Source organism: Lepisosteus platostomus, chromosome 14 (genome assembly GCF_059453375.1).
Source record: "Lepisosteus platostomus isolate fLepPlt1 chromosome 14, fLepPlt1.hap1, whole genome shotgun sequence".
NCBI lineage: Eukaryota > Metazoa > Chordata > Actinopteri > Semionotiformes > Lepisosteidae > Lepisosteus > Lepisosteus platostomus.
The window spans coordinates 23,538,180-23,553,043 of record NC_142624.1 but is presented as its reverse complement, the minus strand read 5'-3'; the positions used below and the strand labels follow the sequence as shown (position 1 = coordinate 23,553,043).

The window sequence follows — 14,864 nt, the reverse complement described above, 5'->3', positions numbered from 1 at the left end:
ATTTTTTAGAAGTTTGTAAATAAGGTTTTATGTACAACCCTACAAGTCACTAGTGGCCTCTTTGTTGTGGAATTCACAGCAGCATCGTAATCTATTTTTGTTAAAGTAATTTGTCATCTCAGATTTTTGTAATTTCAATGCCATTCGATCTTGGTTATATTTGGTAGCTTGGAGTGAATTGCTTGTGGTCATAACACTTCTTTCTCAAAGCTCTAATGATGTTACAAATGAAAAACAATTTATGTTAGTGTTTTTTCTAACATAGGTCTCTAATAATGGTTTTATTTGACACCTGTTTAATATACTGTGTGAAGCCTGCAGGTATAACTGTAATACAAAGTAGATTTGCTTAACTGATAACTGATACCTCAGCATATGTTCGCAAATTACATTTTTTATGTCTTGTGATTATTTCTTTCCATTCAGTAAGATCTTAATGTGATTACCTTAAGAAATAAACAACACTGAGATGCAATGATTCTTATGTCCCTTGTCATGCTAGAACAATAATGATTAATTATTGGTATTTCTGCTCAGACTTTCAGTGAAATTGTATATTTTGTTGCCAACCTTGAGGCTAAATATCTGCATTGTCATAAAGGTACTGTTTCAGATTCCTATACACTACTGCTACACCACAGCATTTCTTTTTTGGCAAGATCTGAACCATCCTGTTTCTTTTGAGGTGTTTTTTCTCATTTTATTTTAGTGTTTTCATTATTTATTCTTGGTGAACTCCCCCCCCCCCCCATATTGCATATTGCCAAATTATAATAATTACTATAGAACACTTTATTTACAGAAGCTTCAGAGCTTTTGTGTTGCTAATACTGTACTTTACATGAACTGTCTGATCATGTGTTTAGTATGCTTTGTTCTCTGATGTATGCCTTCATTACGTCCTGTTGTAATGTTATTATTCTGCTTCATGTTTGTGAATTTTCTTCGGCGATCTAAAGAAAATTCCTTTATGATCTATGGCCTGGTTTTCTTTAAATCTGAGACTGTGCTTTATTTGAGGTGTCTCTTTAAAGCAAGAATGTTGATTTGTCTGTTTAACGCTGGCATATTGTGAAAATGTTATTTCGTTTTTTGTCAAACCTATACATGTTATTATTTTTAAGAAATCTCCCAGCCTTCTAGTGGAATAAGACATTAGATTTTGCACGTATTGGTTTAAAATCATGATCTACTTTAATTAAGAAGGAATTTTTAAAATAAAAAACTTTTCTTTGTATACTGAATGTGCTTGTAAGATTACCATGACAAGTTATTTATAGGACAACATTTAGTATTTAATTTGTGTAAACTGAGGAAAGCAGAACATTTTTTTTTCTGGCTGAAGCGTAGGTGCTTGCCTTGTTACACACTTTAGGTGTGTCAAGGTGTGCTAATACACAGTTATTAGAAACCATGGCAAATTGTGTTGTGAGAAACTTATTTTAAATATACTGGCCTTTTCTTTTCTTAGGCATATCTGAATGGCACAGCAGAAGTGTTCTTGTCCCATAATCCAGAAGTCGATGTTTTGAAACCATCTTTTTCTACATTTTAGGCAACACTTTGACATGACGGTTAGCTATATTAGCTTATAGCTCTCAGGTCCTGAATTCCATCCTGCACTGGGGCTGCTGTGTGAAATTCGCAGGTTGTCTGTATATTCACACAGGTTTTCCGTGTAGGCAGTCTGGTTTCCTTCCATCTCTCAACAAATACAGATTGGGTTTTATTGTCTTCTCCAAATTGTGCCTTTTGGGGGAAATCCAATACAACCAATACTGGCTATGGAGATGCAGAGATACAGAACCAGATGAGTTTAATAGATGAATGGCCTCCTCTCATCTATGACCTTTCTGAAGTTCTTCCTAAATTCAGGATAAAATGTCATGGGAATCTTTTTCCTGTCTCTTATGACAGCTGTATAGCAAAGCTGAAAGCTTTATCTATTATTAGCATTATCTTATTCTGAATCTAAAAATATACAGTAAACTAATTTTATCATATTACTAAAACAGTTATGCATTACTAATGTTATATTTTTGTTTTCATGAATTCCCAGAACACCATACTGCAGATAATATGTCAACACTTCAGTTACAGTATACTGGATCTCTAGCAAATATATAGCATTATCAGCATTACAGCAAAAATCTATAGTTTATTTTTAGACAATTTTTGCTGAATGTTGCCAAACTCATCAATTTGGTGAGGTCAACCAGCCTATATCTAAGCAGGACATATGTTAGAGAAAGAAAAAGATTTCCCACTTTGATGGATTTTAAATACATTTAAACTCCAACATTATTAGTATTCCATTTTGCCTGGCGTTTATTTGACTTAGATCAGCTGTAAGAGTTATTTGAGTTTGCCATTAGGCAAATAACAAACAATGCTCATACAATATTATTTATAAAAAAAATCGTTCTCATGCTACACAGATACTGCAAAAGTGTCCATAACACAGGTCTACTTTGCTGGATATGATAATTCCTCTGTGTACCCCACAGTTTGTTTAAAAAGCTTTACAACCGATGTATGTTTACAGCTTGGCAAAAATAACATGAATCTTACTGAAATGCAATTAAGGAATTTCCATCTTAGCAGATGTTGAGGTCTCTTATAAGTCTTTAAACGTATATTTCAGTGGCTTGTAAAAGCTTTACTTTTTATTGCCTTTTTTACCATACAGTGCAGTTTTTATTCTCTATTACCATTTACACCTTGGCATCCTAGGGCTCTTTTTAAGATGAAAAAGAGAATATATCTGAAAAGCAAAAATAAACTCAAATTTCAATCAGTTACACAAAAGTGCACTCAAAAAGATATTGTATCTTTTCAGTTTTGATTTATAATAATAAAGTTTTTGGCATTCCTTATCTAAAGTGGGAAGGAGATATACAGGCAACAAATTCAGCTGAAGAAGATTCTAGGCAAGGAGTAGGTAACCTTAGCTCTTCCTGTCTGCAGAACTTTGATGTCACCATAACATAAGTTGCTTAATTGGCTTTTAATTATCTAATTGGCTTTGCTGCTGACAGTTGCCTAAATATGTAAGGATCAGCTGTAACAGATTTGCAATGGAAGAGCCAAAGTTACTGATTTCGGTTTTAGCCCTAACAAAGTGACATTGATTGTCTTAGAACTGGGCGGTTGTTCAATCCCGGATCTGGAAGAACAGTGTATCTGTAGGTTTTTTAAGTTCTCTTTAAAGCAGCAGTACCTAAAGAGCTGGGAGAAGGTTTTAAGTTGGTATATAAACCTGTAGACACATTGGCTTCTGGATCCTGGATTAGGATTGGAAACTCCTGCCTTGGAATAACCAACAAATCTACATTGTCTCACTGTAGAGATTTATCATGAAGATATGGAATAAGCAATTACTGAATCTGAAATGTCCCTAATTCCATAATGTATTTCATTGGCTGTTGTAATTATTAGAGGACACAATGTGCTTCTAGTAATTTTTTTAAAATATTGTTCTTCCATGTTCTTTTAGATGTTCAGTCTTTAATCTGGTTTGACTTTTTTCATCAATAGAGAACTAGTTCCATTTTGTTATTGGTACCTGTTGCAATGTTATAAGTTGTCGGAAACTCCTCTCACTCTCTTTTTCATGTCACAATTGCTATTTAGACCTGTTATCCTTATTTGAAGATTTTACCCCTGAGAAAATGACTCAAACTGGTCTCCATTCTTGTGTATCACAAACTGAGGTCCTTAGCTACAGTATCTGGATTATGCTGTCTCTTTGCTGTTAATTTTCTGTGCAAAGACTAGATATTAGCTAATATTCATGCAGTGGAATTCCTGGATGTTTTTGAGCAACAAAAGCAAACAACTTGATTAGCTCAGTCTTCTATGCCCTCCAGTGTATACTGGATCACTGGGAGTTGTTACTGGCAGTAGTATATGGATATCAGAATGTGTTGATTGTGTTTGGCGGCAAGTCCTATACAACAGAGATTCACAGACTTATTTTGTTCATTTGTGCAATGTCTCCATTTCACTGTCTTAATTCTTGTGTTCATAATGTTAAACAAATGTTATTTCCTCTGAACTAAAAGCTGTTTGTAATTTAGTCTCTCCCTGGCCCAGGTACCTGCACAGTGGCTCTGGTGGCAGCTTTAAATACAATACAGTGTTAAATTGCAATATTGCTTTCTTTTGGACAAATGGGACTTGTAATGCCCTGGTTCTGATTTTAGCTATTTGCACAATCTTCTTAATGTTTCATTGTGGGGCTGTTCTGACTCTGGAAATACAGTAACTAGCATTTACATTTAAAACACTCTCCCACAAGACATTTCCATGGAACAATTGTACAACTAAGAAAGGTCTAGATTTTTATGTTTAAATGAAGCTTAATCAACATAAAAAAATAACACTTTTTTCATACATCTGCTTTGTCCCTCTGGGTACCTTTGTTTAGAGCACATCCTTGTATCTGTTTAGCAGGGCATACTGGTAGTTGTACATCACATTAAAACTACTGTCAATATTGAAAAAACCTAATTGTATAATGTTTTATATTAATCTTTTTAATACTGTTTTATTTATTTTTAATGATCATTCCAAAAATGTCCGAGTATTTTAATTTAAGGAGATGTGTATGTAGATTCTCCACACTGTTCTTTTTCTAGAAGAATTATATCTTTTGCTGATATTGTTTTGATTTTACTCATCAAGTGTATATGCCCACCCATGACAAAGTTACATATTTGAACTAGTTCTTACTTTGTATTCTGTCTGTTTGTGACCTACAGTACATGCTCTGCAGAATCTCTAGCCATTTGTTTTACTCACAAAAACCCCTATTTGGGGTCCACATAATTCATGAATGCTGAATGTCCAAACTCTTCCAGGTTCATTCACAAAATGGCACCCTGCATTGGCTACACACTCCCTCCAAGGCTAATTGGATCTCCAATCCTAGGATCTCATCCAGAGATGAAAGAAACCAGTATATCAGCTATAACAACACAACTAGGTAGCTTGTTCCATACTTCAGTGACTCTTTGGTTGTGTCCTTAGTTTTAAATGCATATTGCTGCACACAGACAAACAGGGACAACATATTTGAAAAAATCAAAAAATGTCTTTGACTGTCTTATGTAATAAAACCAGGGCTTTTGAGTAATATACTGTATGTATAATATAGTAAGCACGTGAACAGGATTTGACATAATCTCTTAATAATCAAGTATTTCAAATCAGAAGTTAAATATTTCAAGAGTTATATGAAAGTCCTGATAGTGTACCACTGTAATTGTCCTGTACTGAAAAGTGTGTAAGTAAATGTACAGTAAATAACAATGACAAATAATAAAACAAAGTAAAAATAAATACTATGTAAGTTTGAAAATTTAGGAATACCAATGGTGCCATGTTGGGGAAAGTCAGTTGCTTATGATTTGGTGTTATTTGTGTTTCGCACACTTTAGCGAATGTTCTACAGTGTAGTAACGACGGAAAACCTTGTATAATTATGAGAAAAAAGGCACAAGTGCAGTTGTTGACTGTGTTAATTGCAATTGTTAAAAAAACAAGTCAAGAAAGTCAAGAGGCAGAAATCATATATGAACATGAAGCCCTCTTTGCTATAGTGAAATATGGAGCTGGTTCTAAGGCCAGACCACCTAGCCTTGGTGCAATAACCCTTGTATGGTCAGAACCTAGTGTCTTTTTCTATTTTCCCTTTAGTCTTAACCTTATGGGGCTTCTTCAGCCTGAACCATTGGCTGATGTGGCTCCTTGCACCAGAGAACTTCAGCCTCTAATCTCAAGGGAGCACTGGCTTCTTGGAGAGAGGGTAGCTAAACCTTTCCTTTAATTTTTTTTCAGCTTGAGACGATGAGTGAGCACTGAGCATTATCAGTAACAAACACACTTCTGTGCAGACTCTAAAACTAACTTAACCCAGGTTTTGTCTTACCACAAGACTGAATTTAAACCAAATGTACTTGTCTCATCACAAGATTTTGCCAGTCTTATCTCACTTCAGCATAAGACAACTACTCTTCTGTGCTAAACCTATTTATAGAGAAACTTGATGAAAATCAACTGCATTCAGTTCTGTGTATGAATTTATTTACTTGTTGGAGTGTCCCTAAGCCACCCTCTAGTGCTCCGCTGCACTAACTCAAATATATCGTGCTAAAACTTTCTAGATCTGCTTATTTAAACACGTTACATTCTTACAACAGGCAACAGAGTTAGGAGTGAGCGAGTTAGCACATACAGTCCTCCTTCACCACTGGATTCCTTCACGATGAGCCTAAAGCTATCAGGAATTGAACACTAAAGAGACTAAGTTTGGGGGAAACCATATATTGTTGGAAAGGTTTAATTTTTTGTTTTAAGATCTGCCAGTTGTTCTTTTTTAGCATCTGTTTAGAGGGCGGGCTCGTCTGTGGGGAATTGTTTAGTAAACTTTTAAGTTGCCCCTATAAAGATCCACTTCTAGGTGCGCTAAAATCAGTGTTAGGGATCTAGTGGGAGAGGATGAAGATGATGGATTCAATTCGGCCATTTTCTAACCACTTTATCCAGTATAGGGTCATGGGGGAACCAGAGCCTATCCCAGCAAGTAGCAAGCGCAAAGCAGGATACACCCTGGACAGGACACCAGGTCATCACAGGGTACATGCAGACACAAACACTCACACACTCAGACTAGGCCCAGAATTCCCAGAAGCCAGGTAACCTACCAGCAAGTCTTTGGACTGTGGGAGGAAACTGGAGAACCCAGAGGAGACCCACGCAAACGAGGGGTGAACATAAAAATTACCACACAGATGGCACTCCAGAAATTGAACCGAGGCAGCAATGCTAACCACTGTGCCACCAAGCTGCCCAGCTCAATTAATTCTTCTTGTAAATTGTAGCCTGTAAGTATTAGTTTGTGTTTGTACATCTTGTGTATGTGTTATTTTTCTGTAATTGGTCTTTTAAGGTATTGTTTATTCCTCCAACACCAAGTTGTTGAAATTAAATTACATATGTGACCTTGCTCCATATTCCCTGATTAGTGAGTTTTTACTTTCATAATTTTGTATTTAAGCTGCTGTCACAACACCTACCTCCATGACAATCCTTTTCAGTGTGAAAACATTGAATTTTCTGTAATACAAAAATCTAGACTTTGAACTGACTTTTCCTTGCAGTTTTAACTCAGAAATGAAAACAATTTTACTGTTTGCATTGCTTTCCCTCCAGAATTACTAGCACAGTACTGTTGAACTATGATGTTTCAAGTAAGTGTTTGCACAGGTATTTATAGTGTGTATACTCCTGATGCCCAACTGGGACAGACTAAGTCAAAGTTGGTTTGTGCATTTTTAGTTATACCAAAATGCATGTATTGTATGCATTTGCAAACATATGTAAAAATTGTAATGCAATGAACTTAGTCTCATATTGTATGTTTTATTTTTTATTGAACTGACTTTTTGCCCTTTAAATTATGGTGCTTAACTTTTTCATTCTTAGAACTCAGTTCTGTGCTGATTCACATAATTAAATAGCAAGAAAACATCATGTGTAAAAAATTGTATAAACGATACAAGAGATACCTATGGAAAATGGATCTCACCTGGCTGACATACTATTTGGTGTTATCTGATCCCTGCATAATTGTACCTTGTGAATTAATTAGATAGAACTATGGTTCTGTTGCAACTGAGCTGAAAGCAATGAAGTTTTAAAATAAATTAACCAATTAACCATGGAAGACAGCTATAGGAAGACCTTTAGATGTGTACGAGGGAAGGCATATTATTGTGCTCATTGACCATTTAATTAGCAATTATTACTTTTTTGCTTTATGTAATATTTTGCTATAGTAGGTTGCCTCACTAGTGTGAACTATGTATTGAGTAGAAACAGTGTGATTTATTATCAAGATGTTTATCTTTTAAATGAGATAGAAATGTCTAAAAGGCATTAGAAGATTGAAAGGTAACATGATAAGAGGAGCTCAGAACCAATGATGTCTTCTTTCCATGTTAAGGTTTCCAGTAGCAGCAATTAGTTAGAATGAAGTATGATTAATTTAAAAGTGAGCTTTTCTTTCTAGATAAGAGGATAATCTGCTGTCTCAGGGGATACTGATTTGAAGAAGATAGAAGCCTAGGAGGGCAGAGTGGATTAAAGCTATAAACAAAGCGAAAAAATAGATTAAATTACATTTACAAGGAAAAATGAGCTGGTATTTTGAGTTTGTCCATAAGATGCACAAAGAAAATGAAACACTACAAAAAATATAATTTCTTCTTCTATTCATGCATGACGTTATGCATATCAGCTTAGTGAACTTCACTGCATAATAGCTGAACATAAGCATTTTTTTTCTAAATAGAATAGTAGGTTGTGCTGATTGTGACAATAGGGTGCATGGGTTTGAGGAATCAGAGTCACAGTCAGCTAGTGACCTGACTCAGGCTTGAACTTCCCATAGTGTACAACCTGCGGTATGAACAAGTTTACTGATTAAGCTTCCAAGGCCCAATGATAGTATCTTTTGTATTATAATTTAATAATATCTATGTAATAATTTATAATTACAAGTTTACACAAGTGATATACTGATAATGGAAGTTAAAGTTTTGAAAAGACAATTTGTAGAACTTTAATCTGGAACACAATTTTGCTTTGTATTTTTCCAAATTAACTATTTCAAATTCCAGATCTCTTTCCAATTCCTCTGTTATCTTTTGTTTAATTAGATTTTTATTAAACCTAACAGTTGCTTTCTGTTACAATCAAGTATGAACAGAGAATATCTACAGCAAATTTTAGCTTAGAACATAATCTTTTAAACTGTCTAGTCTAGTGCATTAAGTTACAACTTCTTGCTGTCATGGACAATGGTAGGACTTAGCATTTTGCTGTTGTCCACTCTGGCCTAGAAGGGGTATTATTGTTCATATATTGAAATTAAATAAGGTATATAAATCAGATTCTCCATGTTGTTATTCACAGGATTACAAATTAAAATATTAAATGCATAACGTTAATGTAAGATAACTTTATATCATAACACTTAAAGTATAAATATTTTCTTAAGTAAACTATGATATTTAAAATTCATTTGCTTGTATAAGGAAATGAGTTCACAAATACATCAATTTATAAAAACTACTAGCAATTCTGAGAGAAATGGATTGAATTACATTTACAAGGAAAAATTACCTGGTATTTTGAGTTTGTCTGTAAGATGCACAAAGAAAATCAAACACTACATGAAATATAATTTCTTCTTCTATTCATGCATGACTTTATGCATACCAGCTTGGTGAACATGTCTGTGGAATAGCTGTAGCAATTATATCTTATATAAGTGTAGCTAGTAAGATTGATGTGGTTTTTGGAAGGTAGGTTTTGATTTGATAAAGGTGAAATTAAAGTAGGCTATTTGATGCAGAAAGTAGCTTGTTTTAAAGGTAACTTGATTGGCACCAGTTTGGGATTTTTTAAAATGCACTTGTATGTTGCTGTGCTGTACATTGCATTTCAATATGTGTTCAAGAAATATTGATATCTAACCTTTTTTGGAAGAAAAAATGCTTTTTCCAAGCTTAGACTAAAGTGAAGGGGTTAAAGTTAAGCCAAGACAAAGTGAAACTGCTTTGATTCTCAGCAGGAAGTATTGTATTTGGGATTTCAATTAAAAGTTTAAAGCAAAGTTTTTAATTCTTGGCCCAATAGAGATTGCACTTCTGAACAAAAAATGAAAGAAAGGCTAATACTTTTGACAGTTGGTGTAAATGCACAAAACATTCATGCAGCTTAATTGGCTGATTCATCTGTGTGACTCCGTGATTCAGCAGAGGGGCCCGTGCTTCGAGCGCCCTAGGAGTCTGTCAACTTAACACACAACTAGAGAATATAAATGGGTTCCAGCATTTTGTCATTACCTGTTAAAAGAGATTCTTCCAACTTGACAGGGCTGGCACAGTTCCCCCACTGCTTTTTAAAGCTATTGTGGGACTCTAGCAAAAGCCATATTGGAAGTGTTTAAATTGAATTCACAGAAAACAAATGCTGAAGTGAGAATTTTAAGCATATCCATGATCAACAGGCTTTACTAGCATACAAATTTGTGGGTTTTTAACAGTTCTTTTTTACAGTGTATCAGGATTGAATTGGGTGAATCAGTGGCAGTAGTAGTTCTGACATTGCTGGCATCTGTTTTTTTTCAAATATCAGTAGAAAGGCTTACTAGCTCTCAGTATCTTAACCTTTTTCTTGAGTATACTTAAATCTCCTTTTATTTTAGCACATTATCCTTGCAAATTACTTCCAAGTCAGTCCATATTTCTGCATCCTGTTTCCAAAATGCTATCGGTACTGCATTTGTACTTAATAATATATATGTATTGTATAAGTGTGGCAGTGTTGATTTCTGCTTCCCTTATCTTCTAAGAGATATCAGTAAACTTTTCACTGCCCCTCCTCCTTGATCCTCCATTGTCTGAGTGAGAAAGGTTCTCCTACAGTCCATTTTGTACCTCCTGAGCCTCCTCTACAGGGCTACGGAGGCTGTAACATGTCAAATAGATGAATGGTCTAGAGGTGGACAGGACAGAGGACCTACACTTGCTCCTTGTCACCAATGTGTGGTTGCAGGATTCCCAGCCTTGATCCAAGTGATTAGACATAATTGGACATTCCAATATGGTGGCCACATAAGCAAAATCATCAGAAAAAGTATCAATATAACAAACATTTGTGTATTAAGAAATAATTGAGACCTTTACCCTATAACCCAGAAAAATTCACATGTAAGCAAAATAATTCAAATTATTAGACCGTTATCTGCATGAACAATATAAGTAAATATTACATGTTGCATTTATATGGAATGTGTACTTAAATTAAATTTTCTGCAACAGTGCAATGATTCCAAAAATATACAAAATATATTGATAAATACACTTCTGCTTTGTGTTAGAACATTCTAGGATACAAAATATATATGTTAAAATTCATTATGCTATTATGTGAACAAACTGACTGCAAATATCCCAACTGTTTTCTCTTGTAAATTGGTCTAATTATTACAAAATCACTGATATCTAAAAACTGCACCGTAAGATATTAAGCGTATTTGTGGTACTTTTAGGTGTATAATATATAGTAATAGTACTCTACTAGTGATAGTAATATAAGCTACTGTATGTCATGGTTATATGGAACTCTTGTATATAAAGGCACATTTTTGTCACTTGAACGACTAGTTTAGCAGTAATGGAGTCTGATGGTATAAATAATTTTACTGGTTGTTAAAGAGAAATGCAACATTAGCTTTGTGTTCTCTTGTCATGTTTGTGCTATTCCTGCAAACTGCTTGTGCTTGCATATTCATAGCCTGCTTCACTAGATAAAGTGAACGGTATCCCTTGTTCCTAGGTTATATTTACTCTTATTTTTTGGTATAGATCTGCATGAACCAGGACAGAAAACGTATCATACAGAATTTTACTGAAAACCAATAGCTACTAATCACTTTGTCATTACATTAGTAGCATGCTTTATTTATGGATTTCCTTTGTTTTGAAATAAAAAAAACATGATATTAACTGCAGGAGTTAATATATTTCTTTCAATAGAAGCACCCATTTATTATTGAGTTGATTTGTTTTGCTGATCATCTGTTACAAATCTTTCTTTATTTTGTTGTCAGCTTTGATTTATAATACAATAGCTGAATTCTCATGAACAGTATGTTTTATTTTCTTTGTATTAAACCAAGTAAGTCACAGATGGAGTAACAGATATAATTTCTGTAATGGACTTCCCATTGCTCCTCTTTAAAATAAAGTAATGCCAACATTAACTTTAAAAGTGCTAATTCTTTAGTTATATAATACTGTGCAATGTTGTACCTATCCTATACACTAAACTGTAACACTCTCAAATATATAAACTAGTCTAAGACTAATGTAAGACCGGTTCTCTGAGAGTATAAAGCGTAAAAATATTTAGAATGATACTGTTATGTGCGTAGCTTTGCAGTTGTAACAAATGTTTAGGTATTTCACAGTGAATTTTCTATCTGATGTGCAACATATCTATGCATTCTAACCAGTCACATATTAGATGAATAAAATATGCTTAGTTATATAGCTACGGTATGTCACAATGTTATGTTCAGAGCTATAACCCTCTTGTTCTTTTATTTAAGAAAACATTACTGTACTTCTAAAATCAATAACATGATAATTTTATACATACATACATACCTGCATTATATACACTATATTTGATCTTTTGTATTAGTAAAAAGGTCTTAGAGTACCAAATCATGAACATATTCAAGATAATAATTCTTTAAATACTGGTCCATATGAAATGTGGATCTTAAAATATATTTGTAGCATAGAAAATTTTATATTTCAGTTTGTATCAGATCCTTTGCCTGACCTTTACATTTTTAAATTGATCTGGAACATAAGGTTTCCTGAGATAATTTAATCGAACCCTCCAGTGTTTTTTTTCCTTTTAAACGATTAGCATTTAATGCATTTATGTGTGCAGCAAATCAAGTGCAATTACAAAAACCTCCTTTAAAATATATCTGCAAATTTAAATGGTGCCTTCTATTGAAAGTTCTGTTTTTATTCTGTTCTGCCACCCATGATGTGCATTAAAGTGTGAGAAATGAGCCTGATTGCATGGTTCATTTGTTCTCCTTTGTAGAGCCAAGCCGAGGCACACTACAAAGGCAGTAAACATGCCAAGAAGCTCAAAGCACAGGAGTCCACGAAAAATAAGCAGAAAACTGTTTCTCCCAAGGACAACGCAAAGACAATCACCACCTCCACCACTTCCACTGCAGTCACTGCCAACAACTCTGACAAACCAGGTTAATAGCAACTTTTGTTCTTGTTCACATTTTTTATCCCTCCATGTGCTACTTTTGGGTGATTTGCATGTTGGTTTTCATTGTCAGTGAGTAATTGTCAGTGAGTAAAATGTATCTGCTTCTTTTATGAATTTAGTCTCACAAGTTACACAGTGTTGTAATCAGAGCTGTTATTTGTTCAGGGGCATCTAAAAGGTGTTGCGCTCATTTGTAGTTAGTACTTCGGTAATCACATAACCAATGTCCAATCTCATGCTTAAGGTAAGAGGTAAGTAGTCTTTGTATAAACACTCAAGTCCCACTCGTACCATTTATACTTAGGGCTGGTCATTTATAGAAACTATATAATAAGGTCACTTTTCATTATTTTAAATCTTTGGAATGATTCCTGATTGCAACATTAAGACCAGCTACTTTTTAAAACTTTAGTTTAGTTACTTTAGTTTGAAGAATTATTTTTATTCTGAGCTTGTCAACCAAAGAAACCTGAGAGTATTTTTAAACAAAACTCAGAATTGGTGGACCAGTAGGGTGTTCACTTGCTTGAGGGCAAGAGAGGAGGAAGTAAGCTCTAGGTGTCATTCTTTGGATGAGATATTATTTCCTGAACATTAAAGATCCTGCAGTACCATGTTAAGCCTAGTGTCAGGCTCAAACACAAAACTGGTTATAAATTCAAAAAGATACAGAACTTAATGAGTGATCTTAACCATTTTTCTTCCCCACCAACACCCTGCAGCTCTTAAAAAGGAGATTTTAATCTAAGGGATATTTTCTGTTTAAATATGCAAGGAAAAAGTATTTTTACAAATGCCCTGTTCTAAGTGTAAGTGAGAATGGATTTTTTTGTCAAATAAATACAAAGCAATGGTTAAAATGACAAGAGTTTGCTACACTAGTATTTAATGGTCTTTTTGTTTTATTTTAAAGCCAGGCACACAGTGGTGTGTTTTTTTTTAAATTCTGAATGAATTAAACAAGTGATATGATAATACTTCAAATAATGGCGGTTTGTACAGTTCATTTTATACAGTTCATCTGAATAAACAATGAAATGTGTCTGTACATAGTTTCATATAGAAAATGTTGCTCTTTCTTGCAAATATATATTTGGAAGACAGTCTCATTGTACTTTTAAAAGCTTAAAACCATTGGCCTTGACACATTTGACTGCAGAGGGACAATTGTTTCAAGTTGGGTTTTTTATTTCATATAACACAGTAGTAAACTCAGAAGTGCTTTACAGTATATGAACAAATAACACATTGAAATTAAAGTAAATTACAAATCCAAGAAGCACATACAGACAATATATGCACAAAAAACCTTTATGGAAACATAGACTACACTTAGAAGTGCGTAAGTCATTGATTTCTTTGGGATGGCATTCCAGAGCTTTAGGGCATAGGAACAATAGGTTCTGTCACACACAGAGTGTAGATTAAGAATGGGAACATAGAAAACTAGAAACAGTTAAATGTGGGTCATATTGGGGAGAAAACAAATACCATATTAGCACTATCACGCTACATAGTGGAAGATTCAGTGGACGGATTTTAAAATCAACTCAAAACCGGTGCAAGGATTGCAAGACAAGAATGATGAAGGTCACTTGTTTGCAATGTACAGTGCCTTGCGAAAGTATTCGGCCCCCTTGAACTTTTCAACCTTTTGCCACATTTCAGGCTTCAAACATAAAGATATAAATTTTTTATTTTATGTGAAGAATCACCAACAAGTGGGACACAATTGTGAAGTGGAACGAAATCTATTGGATTTTTGAAACTTTTTTAACTAATAAAAAAATGAAAAGTGGGGCGTGCAAAATTATTCGGCCCCTTTACTTTCAGTGCAGCAAACTCACTCCAGAAGTTCAGCGAGGATCTCTGAATGATCCAATGTTGTCCTAAATGACTGATGGTGATAAATAGAATCCACCTGTGTGTAATCAAGTCTCTGTATAAATGCACCTGCTCTGTGATAGTCTCAAGGTTCTGTT

General features: G+C 34.3%; 1 protein-coding gene across 8 annotated transcripts in view; it reads left to right on the top strand.

The window, feature by feature from the left end:
• The window catches only part of znf385b (zinc finger protein 385B), a 125,116-nt gene that overhangs the window by 99,001 nt on the left and 11,251 nt on the right, over positions 1–14,864 (top strand). For 6 of the 8 annotated variants that reach the window (XM_088605144.1, XM_088605145.1, XM_088605146.1 and 3 more), the window contains 3 exons: positions 4,863–4,987; positions 5,701–5,809; positions 12,700–12,865. In XM_088605144.1, the coding sequence (XP_088461270.1) occupies positions 4,863–4,987; positions 5,701–5,809; positions 12,700–12,865 (400 nt within the window). The remainder of the gene's footprint in view (positions 1–4,862; positions 4,988–5,700; positions 5,810–12,699; positions 12,866–14,864) is intronic. The other 2 variants (XM_088605147.1, XM_088605151.1) reach the window with 1 other exon arrangement.